Source organism: Motacilla alba, chromosome 1, assembly GCF_015832195.1.
Source record: "Motacilla alba alba isolate MOTALB_02 chromosome 1, Motacilla_alba_V1.0_pri, whole genome shotgun sequence".
NCBI lineage: Eukaryota > Metazoa > Chordata > Aves > Passeriformes > Motacillidae > Motacilla > Motacilla alba.
Window position 1 is genome coordinate 93,152,383 of NC_052016.1, and position 24,062 is coordinate 93,176,444.

Below are 24,062 nucleotides of genomic sequence, written 5' to 3' on the forward strand. Positions count from 1 at the left end.
TTTTATTGCACCTATAAAAACAGTTATTGCAATAACCAAGGACAGAGTTAAGTATCAATGGTCTTGCTACATCAAATAGAATTATTTGACTTACCAAGACAAAGAAGCATTAGCCAGCAGTCAGCAGGAATTTGCCAGACTTTCATTCACGCTCTTATAAACAACACAAAGAGCTAACTAGCACAGTAAGAGTAGCAAGCATACACATCAAAATAATATTGTTTCAAATATAGTAGTTCTGGAAGAAATAAGGATAAGGCAGAATTCACTTAAACACAATAATGAAGCTAATATATGCTAAATAACTAACACAATTACTTAACCTTTATCCACTTCTGTTTATGCTGTTTCTGCAAGTGGGACCAACAGGAATGGGCTGTTGATTCCTCCTAACCATCAGAAATATTTTAGCTGATCATAAACCAAACCACCAACAGTCCAAATTCCCTTAATTCATATAGGGCTCACAGGTCTGTGGAAATATATGGGAATACAAGGTTTCATCAACTACCTATGTAAGAGCCAAGTAGCTGAATCCACATTAACTTAGGGAGCACAAAAATCCATCTTGGTATCTGGCAAAGCTCATTCAAGTTCAGGAGAACTTACTTCCTTATGTAACAGATGAATGTTCACATGAAGACAGCAGAAACATAGGCAGAGTGTCGATTAACATATTAAATAGTTATTAAACATAGCCCAGTCAGATTACTAAATATATATATATGTGTGTGTGTGTGTGTGTGTGTGTGTGTGTGCGTGTGTTTATGTATCTGGACATAAAAAGTGACAAGACAAACCTTCGTAAAGGAAATGCAAGAAACACTGATGGCATTAAATGCTTTTAATGCATTAGACACATACATACATAGCGAAAACGTTTATACAAATATGAAGAAAATGCCTTTACTTCAGCCAAACAGATCAGGACTATTGAGCTTTTTCAGAAGTTAGAAGATATCCTAATTATTTAGGTATTTGATATTACAAGGAAAAGAATACATGGGAGGAATATACATCTTTCAGAAAAAAAAAAACAGTTTAACAGACTGCTTATAGAAATATAAAAAAAAAAAAAAAGCATAACCTTGTTCCTGTAAAAGATATTTAACTACAAAAATTATTATTATCACAGCTACTCAAAACATTTCTCAGAGATGCTGACTTTGAAAAAGTCTGCCTTTGATATAAACAGATCAAAAATAATGAAGTAATGAAGGCTACTACTAGGAAAACCTGGAAAGGGATCACTCTGATGAGCATTGGTGTGTCCAGCATATGAAGGGCGATATTTGAGACTTCAGAGTAATACAGGGGTCTGAAGAGGAAAACAGGGTATTTTACCTCTCTTGTGCAGTTCAGGCTCCTGACTTGAATATCCAGCCTTATTTCAGTGCTACAAAAACTCCATGAAGGCAAAGTCCATTGTTAGATATCTGATATTTTTAATACCTGGTCCACAGAGACTAACTGAATAATTCTTTAGAATGGCAGGGCTTTCCAACTCCTCATCCATGTTATTTAACACCTACCCACATCAATGAAATCAAATATGACAACTTCTAAGGAAAAGTGTTAACCTGCATAGAGGAATCTCACTGGTGCTCAACACATATTGAACTGCCAAGCAGTAAGTGTAAACTAATAGTTCATACTTGATTGGAAGTTGAGCATAAGGAATAAAAATGCCAGGCAAATTTGTTTTCTTTATTCTCTTCATCTTTAAAATGAAATCCAGCATTAACACAGTGTAAAAAGATGTGTATATCAGGGGTCAGGTAGCATATTTGATATAACTTACAAAATTATGTAACTTACACAGCGTGCTCGGAAACATTTGCATGGTATGAAAATGGGGCAACTATCTACACCCAAAGAGGAGAAATAGACAGTCACGTAGAGAGACTGGATAAAGAGGTATCTAATGAAACCATGTGAGGATGACCATATAGTGTTACTTAACATCTTTATCAGATCTGACTTTTCCCTTTCTGATAAAACACAGAATGATATGTAAATGAAAATAAATTTTAGGGGAAAAAACCCATCTTCAATATTTACAGTGTCACAAGAAGAGGACAAGGTACCTTCTGCAGCATGTTTGACCTGCATATGACATTGAACCCTTGTTAGAATACTGTGAGATTATTTGCTAAATCTAGGCAGGATTAAAATGCCTAGATAACCAATGCTCTGGTATAATCTTTCCTCCAAGCTGCAGGGAATCAGTTAAAGGAGTTGCTCATCACATTAGGATTATTTCACCTTTCCTCAGAATCTGCATCTCGAAAAGTCCAAAAGGAAGGTGTCTGGGATAACAGCATTTCCAACGACATAGCCCCTCCTTTGGAAATCATGGTTTTTCACTGGACAAGCCCAACACCTCTGCTGTCATGTAATTCTGATCAGGCCACTCTTAAAATGTGCATTATATAATGGTGACCATAATACCCACTATCAGCAATGTATATGGAATTTGCAGGCAATCTTTAAAGGATGAGAGAGAACACAGAAGGAATATTCAGATGAGCCAAATCAAGTTGATTGAAAACATGATGATTGAGTGAATTTATAACCCATCACTTCTGAAAGTAAATAAATAATGAGGCCTTTGAAAACATATTTTAAATGGTACAAGGAGGTACACCTAGCAAGTATGGATAAAAATCCTGTTATCTTTCCACTGACAGCAGGATCTTGAAAATTAAGAGCTGACAGACATGTAATGGCAGGCCTACACTAGCCCACTCCCTGCTCCAGAGTGACAGGGAGTAGAGGTACTGCTGTCAGCTTTAACTGAGCCAGCTCATAAAACAAAAGCAATTTAACCTCTGAAGCATTGAGCTACAGGTGCAATAATTAAAAACCCTCAATATAGACATAACTTCAATCTAACAAAGAACAAACAGAAGAGGGACTGGAATAAATACTCTGCTTACAAGCAGGAATTAAGGTTTGGTGTTACTGCATTCTCACTGCTACTACAACTGTTATGGAAATTAAGGTGGCATATGCTGGAACATGCTTTATTCATTTCTTGCCACTGCTGTGAAAACACACGCTGAGAAAGTGTCAAGAACAGTTTCTAAAGGAGGTGAAAGAATTTCATCATATAAGACACGGGAAAGCTAACTTGGCTAACACCCAGAAATGCAGAAACCCGTTCCTTGTGTGGGGAATAGCTAAAGGCCCATCACAAATTATTAATTCCTTACACTTTCAGAGCCACATCTTTACCTCTAAATTCTTCCTTATTGCTAGACAGTGAATTTCTTCCTCTCTGTTTTACTTCACTTCTGGAGGCAAAAGATTATCCAAGTTTGACATTGTCTCCCTGGGATGCCTTTTGTCTACTGTTGTCCTCTTCTTTTTCTTTTTTCCCCTCTTTTCTTTCACTATACTTTTCTTTGCTTGTTCTCCTCCTTCATCTTCCACAGGTGGGTGAGGGCAGGGCTTTTTAGTCTCACCATCCAGGCTGGAAAACCAGAAAAGGAAATCCACTAAGCTAAAAGCACATATCTCATAAAGCCTCTTTTACAAGACAGATTTCACCTTTTTCCACGTCTCACAGTACCAACAAGAGAAGGACTTACCACACTCTTGACCATTTCACAGGGCTATAAAATCTCCTACAATTCAGTTTCCCTTTTACTAATAGAATAAGTGAAAGATAGCCTAAAACAGGTTGCTCTGGCCCTTAATCTTATCTGCCTCTTATGACTCCAGAAAGGATGTGGGCATAAAGGACCCTTTTGCTGTGTGGGTCCACATCACACAGTGTTGTACTTTGCATATGGAACTTGTTAGCTACATTTGCAGAGTGCTTATTCTGCCATAATTATTTCTTTCCACAGTGATGGCAGGAAAATGCCCCAAACAGATGCTAATGTCTCATCCTAAAATCGTAAGAGCTATATTAGTACCTCTAAAGATTAGTCAATTAAGCATACTACCTAATACACACCACAAAAACACTGAAAGACAATCCCAAAGAATTTAGAGCTGGAGTTAGCCAATCCATTGTATAACATCTATGGGCACTGAGGACTTCCTGTCAACATGGGAACCTTGGATGTGCCTTTTAAATTTTTTTCCCTTACTACTCCAGCACTTACCATGAATGGTTTGTCTCTTTTTGAGGTTCTAATACAATACTGCATTCAAACTTTTTGATTCCTTTCCAATTAAATTATGATTTTGCATTTTTCCTATCAACAATGTCAGCACTTTCTCATTAGATCTGTGCACATCCATGAGCAATATGCTGCAGTGTCCTGCTCTAAAAAGGACATAGGAGGTAGGGACTTATTTTAGAAATACAATAAATAACAAGTTTCATTGGAAAGCACACTTCCATGCCCTCATAAAAAGTAGGGGTTCTAATGGAAACTCTATTTAGTGCATTAATTTCAGTTAATTCTCCAAAGAATTCCTCTATTTGCCAATGCAAAATTCAATTTTCTCCTCATTTGTACATAAAAATGGCAACTCGGCTTGATAATAAATTCTCTTTGGAGAACGAATATTTGTACTAAAGCACTCATTCATGAAAGCATGTAGAATGGACACTATTCTTATTGCTCATGCATTTAATCACATTGTTTCTTAATACAGTACCTCAGAATACAATCCAACTCTGTGAAAGGGAAAGACTTCTGCTGATTTTGCTGGAACTCAGACCAGTTACATACCTGCCTCTTTTCAACTGGTTGTTTGCATAAAGAAGGAAACCATAGTCTTCAGGTTTGCTTTTTGGTGAGAAGAAGCTACTGTCATATTAATAATGTGGCCTGGGAAAAGGCATTGATGTATTCCCAGATTTGGAATTCTGCTCAGTAAAGAGAGGGCATTCATTTGTTTGTGTGCTGTGGCTGCAAGCTGGTGGAAGGTTGAGTTTCAAACTGTACTAAGATCACTACTAGAAAATATGTGGGAACCACAGGACTTGAATCTTTGTTGCTTTTCACTCCATCATTCTCAGTGAATCCAAAGATCAAGCCCACAACTGATACCCTCACCCATAATTTTTAGATTAAATCTTTAATGATTATAATCATCTAAGAACATTTCAATGAAAATTAAAAACATCTGTAGGTGACCAAGCTCTGGAGCAGGCTTCCCAGACAGAGTGTGCAGTCTCCTCACTGCAGACACTCAACCATTTGGATGCAATCCTGTGCCATGTGATTTGCGATGACCCTGTTTGAGCAGGGAGGTTGGACCAGATGACTCACTGTGGTCCCTTCCAATCTGACCTATCCCATGATTCTGTAATCTAAAATTGCCTTTAATGGTGGAATTTATTTCTCTCTACAACTACCAGAAAGGAAGCTGCAGCCAGGTGGGAGTTGGTCTCTTCTCCCAGGTAACCAGGGCAAGAGCACTCAGCCTCAAGCTGCACCAGGATGTTTAGGCAGGACATTAGGAAGAAGTTCTTCAGAGAAAGAGTGACCTGGCATTGGAATGGCTGCCCAGGGAGGTGGTGGAGTCACTGTCCCTGGAGGTGTTTAAGAAAAGACTGGATGTGGCACTCAGTGCCATGCTCTAGTTGACAAGGTGGTGTTAGGTGATAGGCTGATCTCAAAGGTCTTTTTTAACCAAGCTAATTCTGTAATTCTGTGATTTTCCCTGTCTATGTTTCCTCTTGAAAATAAACTTCCCATGATGGAGATGATACGATTCTTTTGCAGCAGTGTTCGTACTACATAGAAGAGGAAATCCTTCATCCTGTAGATGTCAAGGCAAATGGAAGACTCAAAATCAAATTGTTTTCTCACACAAAATGTGAAACTGTGTGACTCCCCCTGGGAAGAAGCTATGGATGATGAAGTTTTACATGGTTTCAAAAAAAGTAACTGCACAAATTCATGGAAGAAAATTCCATCAAGGTTGTTTAATACAGAGACTCCAATTCTGCTTCAGAGAATTTTTAAATTCCAAATAATTGTAGGTTGGGAATGTATTCTGGGGAAATATCCCTAGATGACAGTTCTGATCCTATTGTCCATCCTAAGGTTGTCTGAGGTTGTTAGTGCTCTGAAGGCTGTCACAATTTCAACTGGATTAAACTAGAATTTAACACAAGATTAACAAATGTAATCCATAAGTACTTGGAACACTTGCATTTTCAGTGCACACTTCATATGCCATTAATTCTGCAGAACCTAAGTAGGGGCTCATACTCATCTTACGCATTCTCTCTCCATCATTCTCCATATTTAAGCTCAGAAGACGAACAAGTATCTTAGAAAAAAAAATTGCAATTCAGTGTGCAGCTTTACATAACAGTAAGCATTTTAAAAGGAAAATAAGGTCTACAACAAATAGAAATGCCATCTCACCTTTCAGCAATCCCCTTACAACTTTCTGGGACTAAGCTTCAAACCATCAGATCCCACCAATATTTCCAGAATGAAAATAAGGCAGTAAATTCTCACATTAACTTAGTTGCCTGTGTAGAGTAAGCCAGTTCAAAATAGCTGTAGTTTTGAAACCAAACTACATATGGAAACCTGACAGCATAGCTGAACTCAAAGTGCAACATTTAGGATTCAAATTTTTAAAATTTGGTATTTTTAGGTTCAAACATACTCACATCTCACAATCCACTGTCTGCACCATTCTTATGTACTCGCAGGAATAGGCATACTTGGTTTGGCTGATTTTAATGAGCTCACTTCTTATACAGTGTTCCTGCAATAACACAATCAATATTCATCTAATTTAAACCCAATCTTAAAAGCAATGAAGATACATATGCATAAAAAATCAACTGTTTAAATGTAACTGTAATCAGCCTCTAATAAAGATAATTAATATAAAAGTATCAAGTACAAAGTAAATTTTATTTAATGCACGCTGTGAAAAATGCAGTAAAATTATCATAATGGCCTACAAACAAAAAACAAACCAAACAAACTTAATGGAATTAATTTCAGACTATACCAACTGTGTTAAAACTCCCTATGTTTCTTATTTTAGAAGCATGGAACTTGTGAAAGCCACCAAATATATTCCATAAGAAAGAACAGAATATGATTTAAGAATAAACTATCCAACAGAATTTCTTCGTTCAGGTTTATTACATGAGCTGTTCATTGCACTCTGAAATGTGATTTACTCTGGTTAGCTGGACAGTCAGATTGGGACAGGGAGCCCATTAGCCTGGAAAATTCTATTATTCTTCAAAAACAGCCAGACTAGTATCATCTTCTAGGTTTACTTACCTCCTTGTTGTTGAACAGCAGTACTGTGTAGAGTTTGTCACCTGTCTCCACCCTCTGTGGTGTTGCTATGACAATGGCAGGTACGTAACATTCATTTTCTGCCCGTGTCCCAGTTCTGGCAAACACATAGTCTCCAACCTGCACACCAGGAAAGCATCAGTGCGAGAACCACGTAACTTGTGAAGTTTACAAGACATAACTACGGAGGTATTTTTACATGAATCATCATTCTATCATGTTCCCATGATTTAATATGGAGCATTGAAAGAAAAGAACTTGGTCCTTGCATGTTCTGATCATCCAACTTCCAGTGAATCGGGCAGAGAACACAAAACAAAAATAAAGGACTGAGCTCTACTAAATGTACCTGGGCTTAGCTGGCAAGCTGAACTGAATGAGGAAACTCTTACAAACCGTGCATTCCCTTGGATTCTATGCAAATTTTAAGGCTTTCAATAAGCTTCTAAACCAACCTTGGGAATTTTAGATAATTCCAGCTGTAACTGATTTATCCAAAATTGTTTTTAAAATTTACACAGAAGTCACAATTTTATATCAAATTCTGCAGGTCTCTAGAGTTGGATACAGAGTTATCAGGAGCTACTATATCAGGATTTGTCTTTATCTCAAACTGAAAAAAGAGGTATGTCTCTAGTTTTATATGTAGCAATGCAATTCTAAACATGTTTCTTTTATTCAAAACAGATGGATCCATGCTGTATCCTCCATGCAACCATCACCATTCTGTTGTGTAAAATAAGAATCACCAAAAAACCCAGCTGTGATTACAGGTAGTCAGCTGATAAATTTTAAAGAAAACCAGAAATGAACAGGGATTATAATATTTTTATTACTGTTATTTGCCTTAGTATATAGTTATTTGCTGGATTTAAAACATGCTCTGGAAACCAAATGGTTAAAACCTACTGTAAATCACACTAAGTAAAAAAGGTTCTCTTACATTTATAATCTATGTGCTAGGAAACAATAACTGTACAAATAAATAGTTCACCTTTCTTCTATGACTGGGGAAATATTCATGTTTTAGAAAGAAAACAATATCGATGAATTTAGAACACATAATTTTAATAAACAAAGGAACAGAATTACAATGAAAACAAGCTTCAAGCAAATTAAAAACTTCATGTTGAAAATAGCACGATATTACTATAATGAAAAACTCTTCATTAAAATAAAGAAATGTATTTTAAAGACTTTTAAAAATCTATAATTCATTACCTAAATATAAAATTGATTTCATATTTTTAAATATAAAATGCATATTTTCAATCATGAAAAAATACCGTTTTTCACCTGCAGATGTGGGCATGGCATAGCACCTCCCACAGGTATAGTAAACTTGACAGGGACATCACAGCTCTCTCCATTGCTGAAGTAAACAAGTGCACAGGTAGAACTAATATTCTTTATCACAGTTCCTGAAAAACAACAGAATAAAATATTCAAATTATTTTTCTTTCACTCCTCGTGGTAATTATTTTGTAAAAAAATCCTATAGGCTCTCGCACATCAGCGAGGTCAACCATGTCTATACTATACATTCTTCATTTTCATTTAGCCACTGTAAGCTGTGCTAGGGCAATGGGGACATTTGTACCTAAAAAAACCCTGCCTTACCAACCAGTCTTAATAGTGCTACAAAAAGAAAATGAAGTCTTTTTCAAGCACAGGTCTGAAATTTGTAAGCTGATCAGGTTAATGTAATAAAACTACTACCACAGTTAAAATATGTAATTGAAAAAAATCCCAACCAAACAAGTAAAGTTAACACAAAGATAAAAGCAAACACACAGAGAATAGTCTAATATTCTCTGTGTGAAACAACAGAACTGAGTTTTACCAACAAACCACTCTGGTTTAAAATTCAACAAAAAAGTAGCAGCATTTAGTGATCTTTTTGGACACATGAAAAAGCTTGGCTTATGATTTACTTCCATACTTTTCATAGACAAACATATCATTGCTCTCCAACTTTACAAACGGAATGTTTTCTTAGAAATTTATATATATGTGCACATACAAAATATATATTCATTTTTCATTAATATGCACATGTACTAGTAAATGTCATTAAGAAAGAAGTAGTCAATTATGACCATAACTTAGGTTTTATCAGTATTAAAGAACACAAAATAATACTGAAAATGTGGACAAAAATGTATACCTGGATAATAAAATCCTGTGACATCTGATCTTGCAATTACCTTTTGGCTTTTGTGAGTCACAAATATTTGACACTTTTGTCTTGTCTTAGACTTCAGCTTCCCACTTTCTTCTTCAAATCTCTGTAATTTGACACAATTATTTCTCTACAATAGTTAATGCAGCCTTAATCTATTCTTTGGAATTATTTAAAAACTGAGGCAATGGAATGCTACAAGATCTGTACAGAATTCACAGTAAACTGGAAATACTTTAAACTTTCAGAATAGTTCTAAGTACAGGAAGTACTCATATAAGAGTTTTCACTATAAAGTCCTGTTCTGTATGGTCATAACAATACCTATATTTTCATGTGTTCTGGCTACCATTTTTCTACAAAAAATGTAACAAAGTTGAACAATTCATATTAAAGGATGAGGTAAAGAAAAATCAGCTCTTTTTTCAGAATAGGAAAACCTGCTCTACACATTTCTTTTGTCCAGACAGGAGAAAACTCCAGGAGAGTTTTCACAGTAATCTGATTTGCATTGGAAGTAACTCACTGTATGGGATGAATCATTAAAAAATCATTTATGAAATAAAAAAATGTTCAAACAAATCTTGAAATGTCTGGGGAAAAAATCAAAATTCAATTGACATTTTCAACCATTTTAAAACATTCCAGTTTAGCAAAATATTATACCACATCTTCCAGACCTGCCACTTCCATTATTCTGCCCCAGTAGCTGGGGTTCTTCATGCACTAATTATTTTTGCCCTTCTGCTCACAATATTGTTCCTAAATATAAATTACTAGCAAGTGCAAAACTTGCTTATAATAAATCAGCTTCACCACTAAATGAAAATAGTGGTATTTATTTTCACCATTAAATAAATCAGTTTCACCATTAGTTTTTAAAATATTTATTAGCCGACCTAATGAACAATTTGCAGGCATCCATCCCTTACACAGTTTTTCTGAATCATAAAAATGTGCATCTTGAAATCTCAAACTTTTCCAAAGATCTACACATTGTTCTGAAAAAGTACCATAATTCACAGACTCTTAATAAAACCCCTGCTTGCTACAATGTGTATGACTTGCTTCTTTTTCTGATGACTTTTTTCCCTACAAAAATGTATTTGATTTGAAACTTGATTTTCCCTAATAGTCAATAATGATGGAAAATATATTAATAACTTTGACTGAGGTTTTGTTCTCAGTTTCATTATAATTATTACAGTATCTTTTTTTCAAACTCTTCCTCAAAAATCACAAACAACCCTAGGAAAAAAGTCCTAAAAATAAGCAAAACACACAAAGGAGGCAAGGAGATATTTTAAATTAGAGATACATGGGATTTTTCTAGCTTATTATTTACCCCTACAGAATATTAATTATGTCAACAGTCTGGGTTTTCCAACTCAGACTAAACCAGAGGCTCTTCACAGTGCTTAACTGACTGCTTGAAGTATAACTCAACAAATGCAGATTTGAGAGCAGACCTACAGTTCCAAAGACACAAAAAAGTATTTGGGTAAAGCATTTACTGAATTCCTCAGGCTCCAAAAGGACAGCTGCTGCTGAATATTTATTATCAACTAATTTGTATTGCTTGACTAATAACTTGGGCAACTTCCAGCATTACACATTAATCCAAATACTAAAGACGACACAAGCATCCACAATGAGGATTCCGAGTCATGCAGAATTCAGGTGGCTCAGAAACACTGTCTAAATTCAAATCCATCTTTCTTTTCTCTCACACAGCTTTTAGGTGTTCAGCAGGACTGAACAGACACTGTTGGAACATCCATTTCTGGCATTCAGTATTTTTATTACAGAAGAGCCCCATCTGATTCTAAGGAATTTTTACCATCTTTCACTCTGCTTCTGTTGAAGGCAATGCATTAAACCACAATGGGTGGAGACTTTGTTTACTTCTTCCATTAGCTGCTACATTTTTAAATTCCCTTTCAAAAAGAATAGTCTTTGCACTTTCCTACCATAAGTGAGAACAGACATGAAGAATACCCACAGATCTCCATGTATCTTGGCTCAAACTTTGGGTTCTGATAATCCTGACACCTCCAGAGTCAAGCTACCACCACTCTTCCCTGGGTGCCAGTGGGAACAAGCTCATTCTGAATGGACCTAGCCCATTTTTATGAAAGAGCCTAAAAAGAAAGAGCTGAAAACAATGGTGTTTTATTTAAAATTTAGTAAAAAAATCATCAGGAAATTTAAAAACTCGCTTTTTTGAGTAGCTTCAGGATAATTGTGATTTTTCTATGATGTCACAATGACAATTTTCATTCAGTGCCATATCAGCTATTTCCTAGCTGCAATGTATTTCAGTTGGCAGTTTATTTCTCTAGACCCATTTTGTGGGCAGACATCGCAGTTGGGCAAAACCTTCAACAAAACTTTTTAAAGCCTTCCCATTTTTCTTCTTCTTTTTTCCCATTGTTTTTCTGCTACATAAACAGAATTCTAATTACATCTGCATTTCTGCCTCTCACTCTTGAAGCCTTTCAGCTGCAGATTAGCAATTACTGAAGATGCTGCTCTGATTAGACTCCTAAAGCAGGTTGACTCGGGATAAGTGATTGCACAATGTTAATCACATCATGTCTGAGAGCACACACTGGTTGTTCCAAGGCAACAGTAAAATTACACTCAACAAATGAAACATAAACATGTTTCTGCTGCTCTTGTATTGGGGCATTATACAGCATAGGTAAATCAATAATCAAAATAGCTCTAGCAGCAATGTAATATTTTCAAACTAGTGTAAAATCAATCAAGATCATCTGTTTTATGGAGATATTAAAATGTTTTCAAATGTGCAGTCTTTAAAAACTCAAAAACTACTGAAAACGCAAACACATATATATGTATATAGAAAAATACTAATTTCAAATGCAGTTACAGAGCAGCTAGACTAATGTATTAATGCCAGACTAATTTATTAATGAAATGGAGAGAGAAAATAAGCCTCTCTGCCAAGCCAAAAGTGGGTGTCCACTTCAGACTGAGCTCCAGATGCCACTGACTCAGTTCACAATGTTGTGATATTGCCCACCAGCTCACACACACACACATTTTAGAGACAGTTAAATTTAAGTGTACAAAAATGAAGTTGAATCCCACCTCTTCTCTCTATATTTTCTTTTACAAGAAATGTACCATGGAAGATTACAGTGAATTACTCCAATATTAGAATATCTTTTAGTCCTGTTTATCAGATATTAACCCAACCACAAATCTTGTATCTAAATTGCCTTTAATATATCTGTTCTTTCTCTTTCCTGCTGTCATTACAGCAGAGATAAAGATCCTTTGCTGTGATTTATTTCTAAGAGGCATGATTTCTGTGGCTGTCTCTGAAGCTTCAGAACTGCTATTTCCCCAATATTTAAAAAAAGTAATTGAAAGCTTACTCTCTTCTTAACTACCTTCTTTCCTCTATCCATTTTATTTAGCATCATGCTACAATTCTACTTTATCATCAATGATCATGGAAAAAAAATATTTCAGAGGTACATAGTGAAGAAGAATATCTAAGGGGGGGAAAAAACCCCTTCCCATGTATTACCTTTTTATTGTTGCTTATGTGTGATTCTGAGCTTTTCTCAATTTCCTTTTTGACAGTTTCCTGAAGATCAGAGGCTTGTTGTATATATGTTAATGCTGTCAATATCTCATCTTCTAACAATTTTACATCTTCATAGGAAACTGGCCATCCCAGATTCTCTAAAGCCTCCAGCAAAGTTTCTTTATGCTGTATATATTGGACTGGCCCATCCTCTTCAAATCTTAAAAAAATAAATATTTCTAAAGAAATTAATAATCACAAGTAGGAAAAATTTTAATTACATCAGTGCTCTACAGATAGAGTCACAAATTGTGAAGGCAGAAGAAAGAATCAGATTTGCCTAATTTATGTTCTGTATGCTACAAGTTCTTGCATTTCATGCAGATACTGCTGTGTTTGGTCGAACAATCACACCTGGTATAACTATATCTTATAGAAAGACAGCCACAGAGAAATTCAGGTGTCTGAGCCATAATTTCTGAAAAATAAATCAAATATTTTAATACCTATGCACAATACTAATGATTTATATGCTTCTCTAGCAATAGACTGTGCAATTGCTATGACATTTTTTTCATTACATGCATAATTTGCCATATGTTATCAATAATGAAACATTTTGGATGACACCCTGTCAAATTTCTGTATTTTGCAACTCATTGTCTATCAAGAGACAACTATTTCCTTTTTTTCTTCCTTACATGCTGCTTTGTTTAACAGTCTTAATTTCCTCTCTGCACCAGAATGAGGTTTTAGCTCTCCTCATTAATTATAGAACTGTAGGTTTTTTACTCATTAGCTTATGTCTTCTTAAAAGCATTCTAGTTTGCATTCCCATTTTTCTGAGAAAAACTATTTCAGGCACATTCAGTTTTCATTAACTGATCTCCGCTTTATTCTCTGGCACAAACAGATGCTAACTTCACTGATGTTTATACAGCAATTACTTTTCTAAATCAATAGAAAAAAATAGGGTAACATAGTACAAACTTCCAGAATAATATACAGTTCCAGCACATGCTTTTAAAGGTGCTTATTACACCTTAACAAACCAGCCACTACAGAGCTCTTTACAGGATGGGAGAAGATTTACTTTGATGTCAAAAGCAATGACATGCTGCCCTCCCAAGGCCCTGCACTTGACACTGATTAGAGATAGAGAAGCAACATTCAAATGGAATGCAAATCCTTTCCTTCAAAAATAATTAGCACCATAAAAAGGAGGTCTAGAATTTAATATTACTCCATATCATATTTACATTTTTGAAAACAAGGTATAATTATTAAATAGTTGAAAATTAAACCAGTTGGTTATAGAAATAGTGATAACAACCTACCAAATATTTATGACCTTCAGAGGTACATTAGAAAACCAAAAGTGATAGCTTACTTGTCTCTTTCCTCCTGAGATAGTGCTCTCCAAATAACTAGGTTCAGGCGCCTATTAACAAAAGGAAAGCAGTTTTTGAGGGAATGCAGTCCCTTATGCAGCTGATCATCTCAAAACTAGCAAATAAACACAATTTCTTAAGATATCTGCACTGATTTGTATTCCAAGCAGACTGTATCATCAAATTGTATCCTTATCATTCAGCTATGAAATTATCAACTGCAAAAGAAGATGGGAAAGCAGTATCTTCCATCAAATAACAGCATGACTATTTCAGGGTCATAGAAGGTTTAATGGCAATCACTGCTACTCTCTGCCAGGATTTTCTATGGATGGTTGTCTTCAGCACCAGCAAGTTAAATCAAATAACAAAACTGATTAAATGCGAGTTGAGCTGCACAGTTTCTCCAATTAAACATTTTCAGAAAATGTAGTCTGAATGTAGTAATGCTAATTTTTAATTTTTTTCCCTTCTAAGATTACCCCTCAGTTGTGCCATTCAGGTTACTAATTCATTAAACTCTGGCTATGAAGAAAAACTACTTACAGGAAAACAGAAATGATTATCCCAAAGCAATGCAGTTGTGAGATTTTTTAAAAGCACCACTAAACTTTCTACTTTTTCTTTTTAAGACAGAAATTTTGAACTCTTATAAGATCATCTAGCTTAAAATCCCAAACAAGCCATCATCACTCAATTACCTTATTTCGGCTATAGAAATAAACCTTTACTAATCATTCCAATTACTGTAATTCCAGAAAAAAATTCCAAATTTCCTTTGGATACGAGAACCAATTCATCACTAGGAAAAATTCAGATTGTAACCTGACTGACTACGAGTAGTCTTGCCAGATTTCCTGATGCATGCCCAAAAAAAACCCACATTAACAATAGATTCTGAATATTAAATTCTTGATGATTCATTTTATCTACCAGAAACTATATCCCAGCATTTTTACAATACAAACTACTTAGTTCATTCCCAATATACAGTCTCAGCATGCTCCAATGCCTATCTCATCCTTCTAAATCTGCACACCCATAACTAAGTTGGTTATAAAAGCTTCTGGCTCTACAAAATCATACACATTATGAAGCTTTCAGTGGTTTTCTCCTTTAACACTGCATATTCTCTTTGTCAGACCACAGAAATTCTGCCTTTGCCACTTTTCTCCCTCTAAATCTGATGCTAAACTCAATCTGCATATGGGGAAAATACTGGCATGTTTGCTTCCATGCTTGAAATCTAGATGCCCTGATGTATTGTTTCATCTGCATATGTCAAAATAAATTTGTGACCAACCAGTACTTACAAAGCTGAACTGCAGCTTTTGGAAGTTCAGTTACTAGAAAAGGGCTGTGACATCTAGATTTTAAAAAAATTGACAGGCTTGCTGTTTCACATGTAGAGAAAAAGCAAAGAGATCTCTTTTTTATTTGCACTGCCAATTAGAAGGATCTTCAGGTAGATTTGTCTTCTATACCTCTTTTTCATGGAGGTAGGAATTCAATCCTACTGTTGTAAATACACTGATTCATTGATCTCTGTTGGTAAACAGAAGTAAACAGTAATCCTTATCACCAAAGTCTTAGGGAGACTGTGGCAATGCTATCAAAGTTTAACCAGAAAGAAAACTAATTTCTTTCCCTTAAAATCAAGGTCAGTAAATGTAAAATATTCAATGGTATGACAAAACAATGAAAAACTTGAATTTTTTTCAGAATTCACCATCACAAATACACCACTTGAACCTTTTATTAAAATGAATGACAAATCAATCTCTATTAATTCTTCATCAGCCTGATAACAACAGTGTTGTCTCAGTGACAGAACAAAGAAAACAAGAGATTTTATTCACTGAACTCCATTAATACTAGACATTTTCAAATCAAAATTCTTGATTTTATCACAAAAGATCTATATAGGATAATGGGATCAAAAAAGAAAGCTATAACATGCTTTAGAAAGAACAGGTATGATCATATAGCTACCAAGGAAAACAATCTCAAACCTTAAAGATCCCCTGTGGAATTAATAAAAAAACAAGGACTAAACACTTGTCATCAAGGGGGTTTTGGTCATATAAAATAATTATATTTGTAAACATTATTAGAATACAGCCTAAAAATATTTACTAAAATAATTCTAGTCAAAAGCTCTCATATGTTTACTGAATCACACCATAGTCAATTTCATTATTTTAAAAAAATGCATAAAGTTGGATCATGGAAAGAAGTAGTTTAGAGAGCTAATGCCTTTTTCCTCTTTACTTCTCTTGTGCTTTTATTAACATTTAATTCAAAACTACAATACATATGCCTCTCAAAAAAAATCCACCAAATTTAAATTGTCAGTTTCTTATTGGTGCCTCAGTTATATTCTTGCATGCATAGTTGGGTGATAGACAGATGGCAGCAAAAAGCAGGTGCTTAAATTAAGTGTCAGCCTGTTGATACAGGAGCTTAATTTTAAGCTACCAGTCTGGCTAGCATTGTATGTTTATGGCCAAATTCACCCTGAGGGATGACTGGTTTCAGCTTTGCTCCCAGAAAGTAAAAGAATTTTGCTTTTGTCACTGAAAAAACATAATATGAGCAACATGTTGTTGTTTATCTCTTTGCCTATTATCTGAGTTTACATTCTGCTTTCATTTTTTTAAAGAAAATAAAATTTCTCCTACGTGTTGATGGTGGATTAAAGTGAGTCAACAAGCAGAATTATCAGTATTGACCAAAGCATGTGTAAGGAAATACTGAGTACCTGAGAAAAAAACTGAAACATGACTGCAGCCATAATAAATTTCTGGAGAGTAGACTTGCCTCTCATAGGATTTAATTGCTTGTTCCAGCTTCTTTTTATAGGCCTCAAGATTCACTGCCCAAGGATTAATTAGTGCAATCCCCTTCTTGTCACTGCTAACATGGGCCAATGGTAACATCTATTATACAATAAAAGACACAGATATCATTTATGATACAAATTCATGAATGACTGAATGCCGAGGCTCAGAACAGCCAGAAGGAACAGTGGAAGCTGCAGAAAGAAAAATCTAAGCACCACAAATGTCAGAATTAAGACACAGTTTCCAGCCAGTTCTTTTAAAATTATACAATCTCATTATGCAGAAGTTACAAATTAAGATTCCTAACTACTAAGTAATTCTAACTAAATCAGTACTGTCAAACAACTCACTCTAATAATGTAAGTCAGAAGGAAACAAATATGTCTAGTGTATGACCATATTCCAGTCATTACTGCCTTAAAACACTCTCATACTCTCTAGCATGTAATTGTAGCATACAGGTGTGAGAGTAGATATTTAAATGTATTTAATGCTCTTTTTTCTGGAGGACTTTCTTTTGCAAGGAATTAGAGTAGTAAAGCTGTAGAGAGATATTTCTCACCATCATACCGATCACTAAAGAGCAAACAAGGTGGACATTGGTCACCGAAACTTGTCTTGACTGTCATCAGGTTCATCAGAATCAGGAACTTTATATTTTTCAAATCTCCCAATACAACACCTACATAAGTCAATTTCATTAAAATAAAAATGAATGCAACTGCAAGTAGATCTTCAAAAGGCAGAGAAAATGTTAGAAATGGATGACTAAAGAGGAGGAAAGATGCCTTCCAAACTCTCAGTCCAAAGTCCCACCATCTTTCAGCCTCTTAAATTATTCAGTAGTTTGTAAACAAAATGCTGTTTTACATATCAATGTCTTGATGCTGAATATAAACAAAAAAAGAAATCCAAGGAAGAACTGGAGAGGAAAGAGAATGTTACTCTCCCCATAACTGTCTTCAATGCATATGACTGAGCGAGAGTCTTCCCCAAGTGCCTGTCTGAGATCAGGATATAGATGAGAAAAACATGAATGAGGTTCAATTTACACTAAACTAAAAACCCTGTTGGGGGAATAAGACAAATGATCAGAATATAGAACAATAAAGAGAATTATTTAATTGAGAAGATTTTTCAGTAGTGCTTTACTTGTGTTTGAATCATCTCAGCATAGCTGGATTTCATATTGCAACAAAAATCATTTTTTAGGAGCAGCATTGTGGCTTTATATCACCCTCTCTTTCCAAGGACAGTGTCTCTCTGATTAATAAATCTGTGTCACATCAGTGCCAGACCACATCAAAGCTCCTAATATGAAATTAATCTTAAAATCACTTAGAAGCTAAAGACAATGGGAACACCTCAGTGAAAGTATCTTGCTGGAGACAGATGAGGTAAATCTCTGCCCATAATTCTGAGCAGTGATATCTGGCTACTTGTCATTTCCAGGTGAAGTTTGAAAGCTGACAGGCAGGGAAGCGATGACCCCTCTTCAAGTTCTGTAATGCCACGATTGTTGTCTATGATGTTACTCAAACCAAGGTAACAGAAGTTCAGCAGGGCCTCACCATGTAGGAGCCCACGTCTACATAGCCTCACAAATTCTGAGGAGGTTCAAGTACAAACAGCATAATTTGCAGCATGAATATTTAATACAGTTTATAAAATACTTTGTATAGAATAGAAGGACCATACAAGCATAAACACATTATTATGCTTTTGAAGACAAAAGCCAGAATGGAATATGTTCTTAGTAAATACTAAACTTGAAATACTATGCATAATTTGAGAACCATGAAAACTGCTCACAAAGTCAAGTGAAATTTGACAGATTCAGCTGATAGGAATCACCGAGAAATTTTTTTATTGCCAAAATGTTTTCCCATTTTCTAAATTGCATACTTTAACTTTCACACTAAAAGAATTCACTTGTTTAAAAATGGCTTTTATTTCAAAGCCCGAATTTCAAAATCTTAAAGACAAAACCAAAGCACAATAACCCTATATAAATTTTCTTATTTTAGACCAAAGAAAGATGCTTTTGTTGGCTGAATCTAATTCTTTTGAGCAAAGCACTGAGCCAAAACTTCATGACTTGCAAACCTGTACTTAGATGTCACAGCCTGTAACATATATTTACATGATTCCACAGGGAAGGTTTCCCCCCGAATTAATTCAGCATAATTTAGACAAGCTCCCAAGCCATTATATTTTTTTTCTGAATATGAACTTGGATGGGTAGTTTAATACATTAACCTCTTTGAAATAACTCAGGTGAAACTGACAGATAGCACAGAACTGAAAACAACAGGTCAGCCTTTTGTTAATGAACAGTTGTCATGGAAACCTTTTTCTTCCTGCATCTCCAAGATAAGAAAACTGTTCAAACTTACTCCATCACCACTGCTGGCAAAGGCCAAAAATAAAAATTATATTATACCCTAAAAAGCAAACAAGGATGTCTGCATTCCACACCAAGAAAACTAAGATCTCAGAAGGAAGAATGCAAAATTATCTGTGCATTTATTATCTTCAATGGAATTTTCTTAAGTACTGGAATAATCAAGATCCTGAAAGTCTCCCATTCAAGCTCACTGTCTAGTCTCACCTTATTTTCTTGATATGCTGTCTTGAAGCTTGAGCTCAAGTGGGTTCTGTAGCTCAAAAATTCTACTGCTTTCATCTTGTGTGCAACCCTCAACCTTTTTTTTCTTTTCCATACTCAGCTTCAGATCCAGAAAAATCCATTCCTTTACACAGAGAACAATAATTCTCCACTGCCTGAGACATTGAGTGTCTTATTACAACTAATGGAGATTAGTAGGTATGAAGAAATTACAGAAATTATTATTTTGCCTTTACATCCCTGAATCTAAAGAAAGCCCATGGACCACTGTTTGGATTCTGTACAGCACCTGTTAATTCAAATAACACTGAACTTAATTCAGTCCTGAACTAGACTACCAGGAGTTCCTATGAATTGCTATTTAAAACTACTTGTAAATAGTACTTGCTGAATCATAGCTTAGACTACTTTCAAAGACAGTCTTTGAAAGTCTCTATTTTACAGACTGCTTTGTTTTTTGCAAGAGTTGCCTGTAAAGGACTCAAAGGGCTTTTCATTGAGAAACATGGAAGAAAGAGGATCTTTTAGGTATATTCAGATGAAGATGGAAAAAGAAGTGACTGCTCACAAAGGAGATGTAAGAGTTTTGTGAAATTCTCAATGTCTTTTGTTTGACATTTATGGTAGATTGTTTTGCACAGTTTTGTAATTATTGAATGTCTGCATTCTTTTGAAAAATGGCTATTTTACATCTGAAATGTTAAAATGTACCTTTAAAAATGTTCTCATGTAAAAAGACATATTTTAATTCTATTTTAAAAAAATCACACTTAAAAAAATCCTTACAGATCTTGATTTTGACTTGGTTTTACAAAGAGGTAAACAGAGAGAACTGATTTTACCAAAGAGAAGAACTGGTTTTTCTTCTATAGTCTGCATGTTTTAGCAAAAATTCCCATTCCTAAATTTAAAAAACAAGCATGAATAGTTTAAAATGTAAAATTGTGTACATCTGCTATAAATCTTTTACTTAGTTCTATATCACATTCTATTACAAATCCCTTTTTCTTTCTTTATTATTTAAAAAAAAGGTTAGCTTTTTCTTTGAGCATTGTTTAAAGAAATAGTTTTTTATTAATTGAAATCAGCTGGAGTATATTCATAGAACTTTGGCAGGATGCATCACACAAGAAAAATTAGAGTAATTTGCCATGAAATGGATTTCCTGTAAGTGGAATAGCAATTTAAACTTTATGATACAAAATTCCCCCACAATTTTATAGAATCTTACAACTGTCTTACAGCTCTGAAAATTTAATTTTAATTCCTGAATGACAATACTTTTCAAAATATCTTAGTAGTCCCATGTAAAAGTTGAGAATGCACAAATCCACAAAATGCACACCAGCACTCTTTTGCAGATGACTTTATGGAATAATAGACAGCCTCCAGTGAATCAGTAAGTATCAGTGGAGGATGCAATGCTCAAGAAATTGCCAAACACCCAATGGCTGCACACTGACATCAGCTACATCAGCTGACATCACTGACATTTTAAGTGAAAGAACTTAAGGGTAAAGTATGCAAGACATCAACAAAACTGTCAGTTTTATCTTCTTACTGATGCATGAATGAACACTCAGATATGCATGACACATTTAGTGCACATCAACAATCTACAATACCAGAAAATGTTATTATGACATTCACAGAAATTAATTTTAAAAAACCTTTTGAAAACACTGTCAAGTTTTGTTCTAGCTTTCAAACAGTACAGGAGTTTTACCTTATCAAATACTTTAGAAACTACATGCTTGTCCAGAACTGCGATGTATTTTGTACTGTGAAGGACAGTTGCAGGAGCTAAGGCATCCATGATGGTGAGCTGCCTAGCAGCCAAGCCATGAGTCTTTAACCAAAGAGCTGAAGAGACATCTAGAGAGCTAGAAAAGAGAGACTGTGAGATGTAGCTCAAGTAGAAATACATTTGAAAGGTTTGAAATGACTGAAGAAAATACCTAAACTGTAAGTTTTGTTATGCATTTATATATGCACACACATACCTTTCGGATGCCCCTTCCACATTCTGCGTTTTCAGATCTAAGAGAAAACATTTGAATTTTGTTATCTCAGAGGTTTTGTGCACACAAAACATGCATAAATAAGTCACCATACAATAGCACCATTTTTTTATTCGAGCCTACAAGCAGCATCATGCACAACGACTGTACAACATTTCAGTTGCTAAATTAATCAGTGAAAAGTAGTTTTCCTCACCTGCCTGGTGCTTGATCAATAGTAACAGTGCTACTATATGCCTCATGAGCCCTAATCAGCCAGAGAGGAAATTTATAAAATAGGAAGGAAATTTGTTTTTTAAACTGAAATTTGTCTCAGTTTATTTATTTTTTACCAAGACCAAAGATTAACCAGCTTATTTCCCAAGTCAAGATGTGACACCATGTACTAAGACTAATGAGATGGCCAGGAGTAGCTAATTTAAGGTACACCACTATGAAAATGTCTATGAAAGATATATAAAAAACTAAACATAAGATGCTGAAATGTAAAAAAGTCAAACAGCTTCAAGTGTCATAGGTAAGGTTTTAGAATTATTTAGAAGATGTATCATAAAGATCAGAGTTGGACTAATTACTGAAAGAAACTAATATTATCTGGATGTATTTCTAAGTCAACTGAAAACCCAGTTGTAAAAGGCTAGTTTGGGAACTAGAGTCTGGCCACAGCTGTAAGGACACTGTCACAATACCCAACTTCATGTCCAACTCTGTATGTCTGTTGAGTTTCAGTCCTTTGTTCTGCAGATCTGCACAGTTTTGCCTCAAATGAGGTACCATTAGTTACAAATGTAATGGGAGAATCCTTACCATCTTTCCCAGCCGACACTTCTTGTTCTGTCAACTTGCCTTTGAAAATGGTTGTACATTTCACTCCCTTTTTGACAGAAAAACTCTTTTCCTCTGGAGACACTCCTTCCTCTGGGCTTTCTTCCCTTAATTTCACACCACGGTTCAGGATTTGCAGACTTGTCTTTGTTTGATCTGTAGTTGTTGAAAAAGAAAGAAAGGAAGAGCTAACTTACTGCTCAAATACATGCCTGAGATTTCTGAGTTCCTCTTTGGTATTCGGTTTTTAAGGGACTGCCTACACAATACATCAAGCAGAAAACTACTTCAACACTTAGTTGTACTTTGTGTTTTCCCCAAAGATGAGGGTTTATTTTACTTCAGCTGGTTAAATTTAGTTTCAGACTGCATACAAAGGACACTTCCAGGAGAAATGTAGTATTATGGGTGTAGTAAGGGGAAACATTAGTGTAAGTAATGCAATTGGTACAATACAGATCACCTCTTTGTTCTTGCCAATTATGTACTTACGTAGAATAAAAAGAGATCAGGGTTTAATATCTAGTGTTAAAAACCTGTTTACAGAGCTTTCAAAACATTCTTCTAAAATAGCTACTTTTTCATGGCAGGGCCTGTGACAAAGCACAAATGAGCAGACGTTTGTCTGTTTGCACCAAATAAGTAGAGATGAAGAGAAGTTTAGATTTTCAAAATTATGAATTACTTAAGTCAGCGAACTATTAATTTGTTCCCAAAACGTGGGACAATTTTTGCTATTTGCAACAGAATCTTTTCAAGTTAGTGAATGAATTCTGCTGAGAATTACAGCTCATGTGAGTCTCACCTGCATATAATGCTTTCTTTCTTTGGGCTGGACTGGCAGCAGAGCTTTGCCTGGTTTGCTCATGTGATGGTACTGATGGCTCTTCTGAAGCACAGCAAGACCTACTCCTAAGAGAAGTACTCAGCTCTTCAATGTGTTTAGAAACAGGGACACAGTGTGTGTCTGCTTGTGATTACAGCTTGTAAGTGACAAAAAGAAATTACTGCAAATATATAACACCAGTTTAAAAAACACTAAGCTGAAGTTTCCTGACAATTTAAACACTGATTTCAAATGCTTTGAACAGTGCAAAATATTTACTCTGTTATACTAATACGCACTTCAAAGGAGAGTTTAAAGCAGGTTAAAATATTCTTGGGTTTTTAAATAATTTAAATGTAATTTGTTCATTGATTTAAAATATGTTCATTACTTTTAAGATAACAATCTCATGTATTTGGAATAAGAACAGAATGCTCTTTAATAGCTACTTTGGATCCCAGGGCTAAGTAACTACCATCAGCAATGAGATTATCTGCCACATACATACATATGCACACACAGATATATATACACATATA

The 24,062-nt window shown here is 35.1% G+C and overlaps 1 protein-coding gene across 1 annotated transcript in view; it reads right to left on the reverse strand.

Annotated features, from left to right (window-relative positions):
- Window positions 1-1,170: 1,170 nt before the first annotated feature.
- VWA3B (von Willebrand factor A domain containing 3B) overlaps window positions 1,171-24,062 on the reverse strand; it is a 61,119-nt gene continuing 38,227 nt past the window's right edge. The window contains 12 exon segments of the mRNA XM_038154545.1: window positions 1,171-3,303; window positions 3,306-3,475; window positions 6,596-6,693; window positions 7,227-7,364; window positions 8,541-8,665; window positions 9,412-9,532; window positions 12,989-13,208; window positions 14,379-14,429; window positions 17,200-17,318; window positions 21,578-21,748; window positions 22,657-22,853; window positions 23,503-23,609. Of these exon segments, the coding sequence (XP_038010473.1) occupies window positions 3,212-3,303; window positions 3,306-3,475; window positions 6,596-6,693; window positions 7,227-7,364; window positions 8,541-8,665; window positions 9,412-9,532; window positions 12,989-13,208; window positions 14,379-14,429; window positions 17,200-17,318; window positions 21,578-21,748; window positions 22,657-22,853; window positions 23,503-23,609 (1,609 nt within the window). The 3' untranslated portion in view covers window positions 1,171-3,211.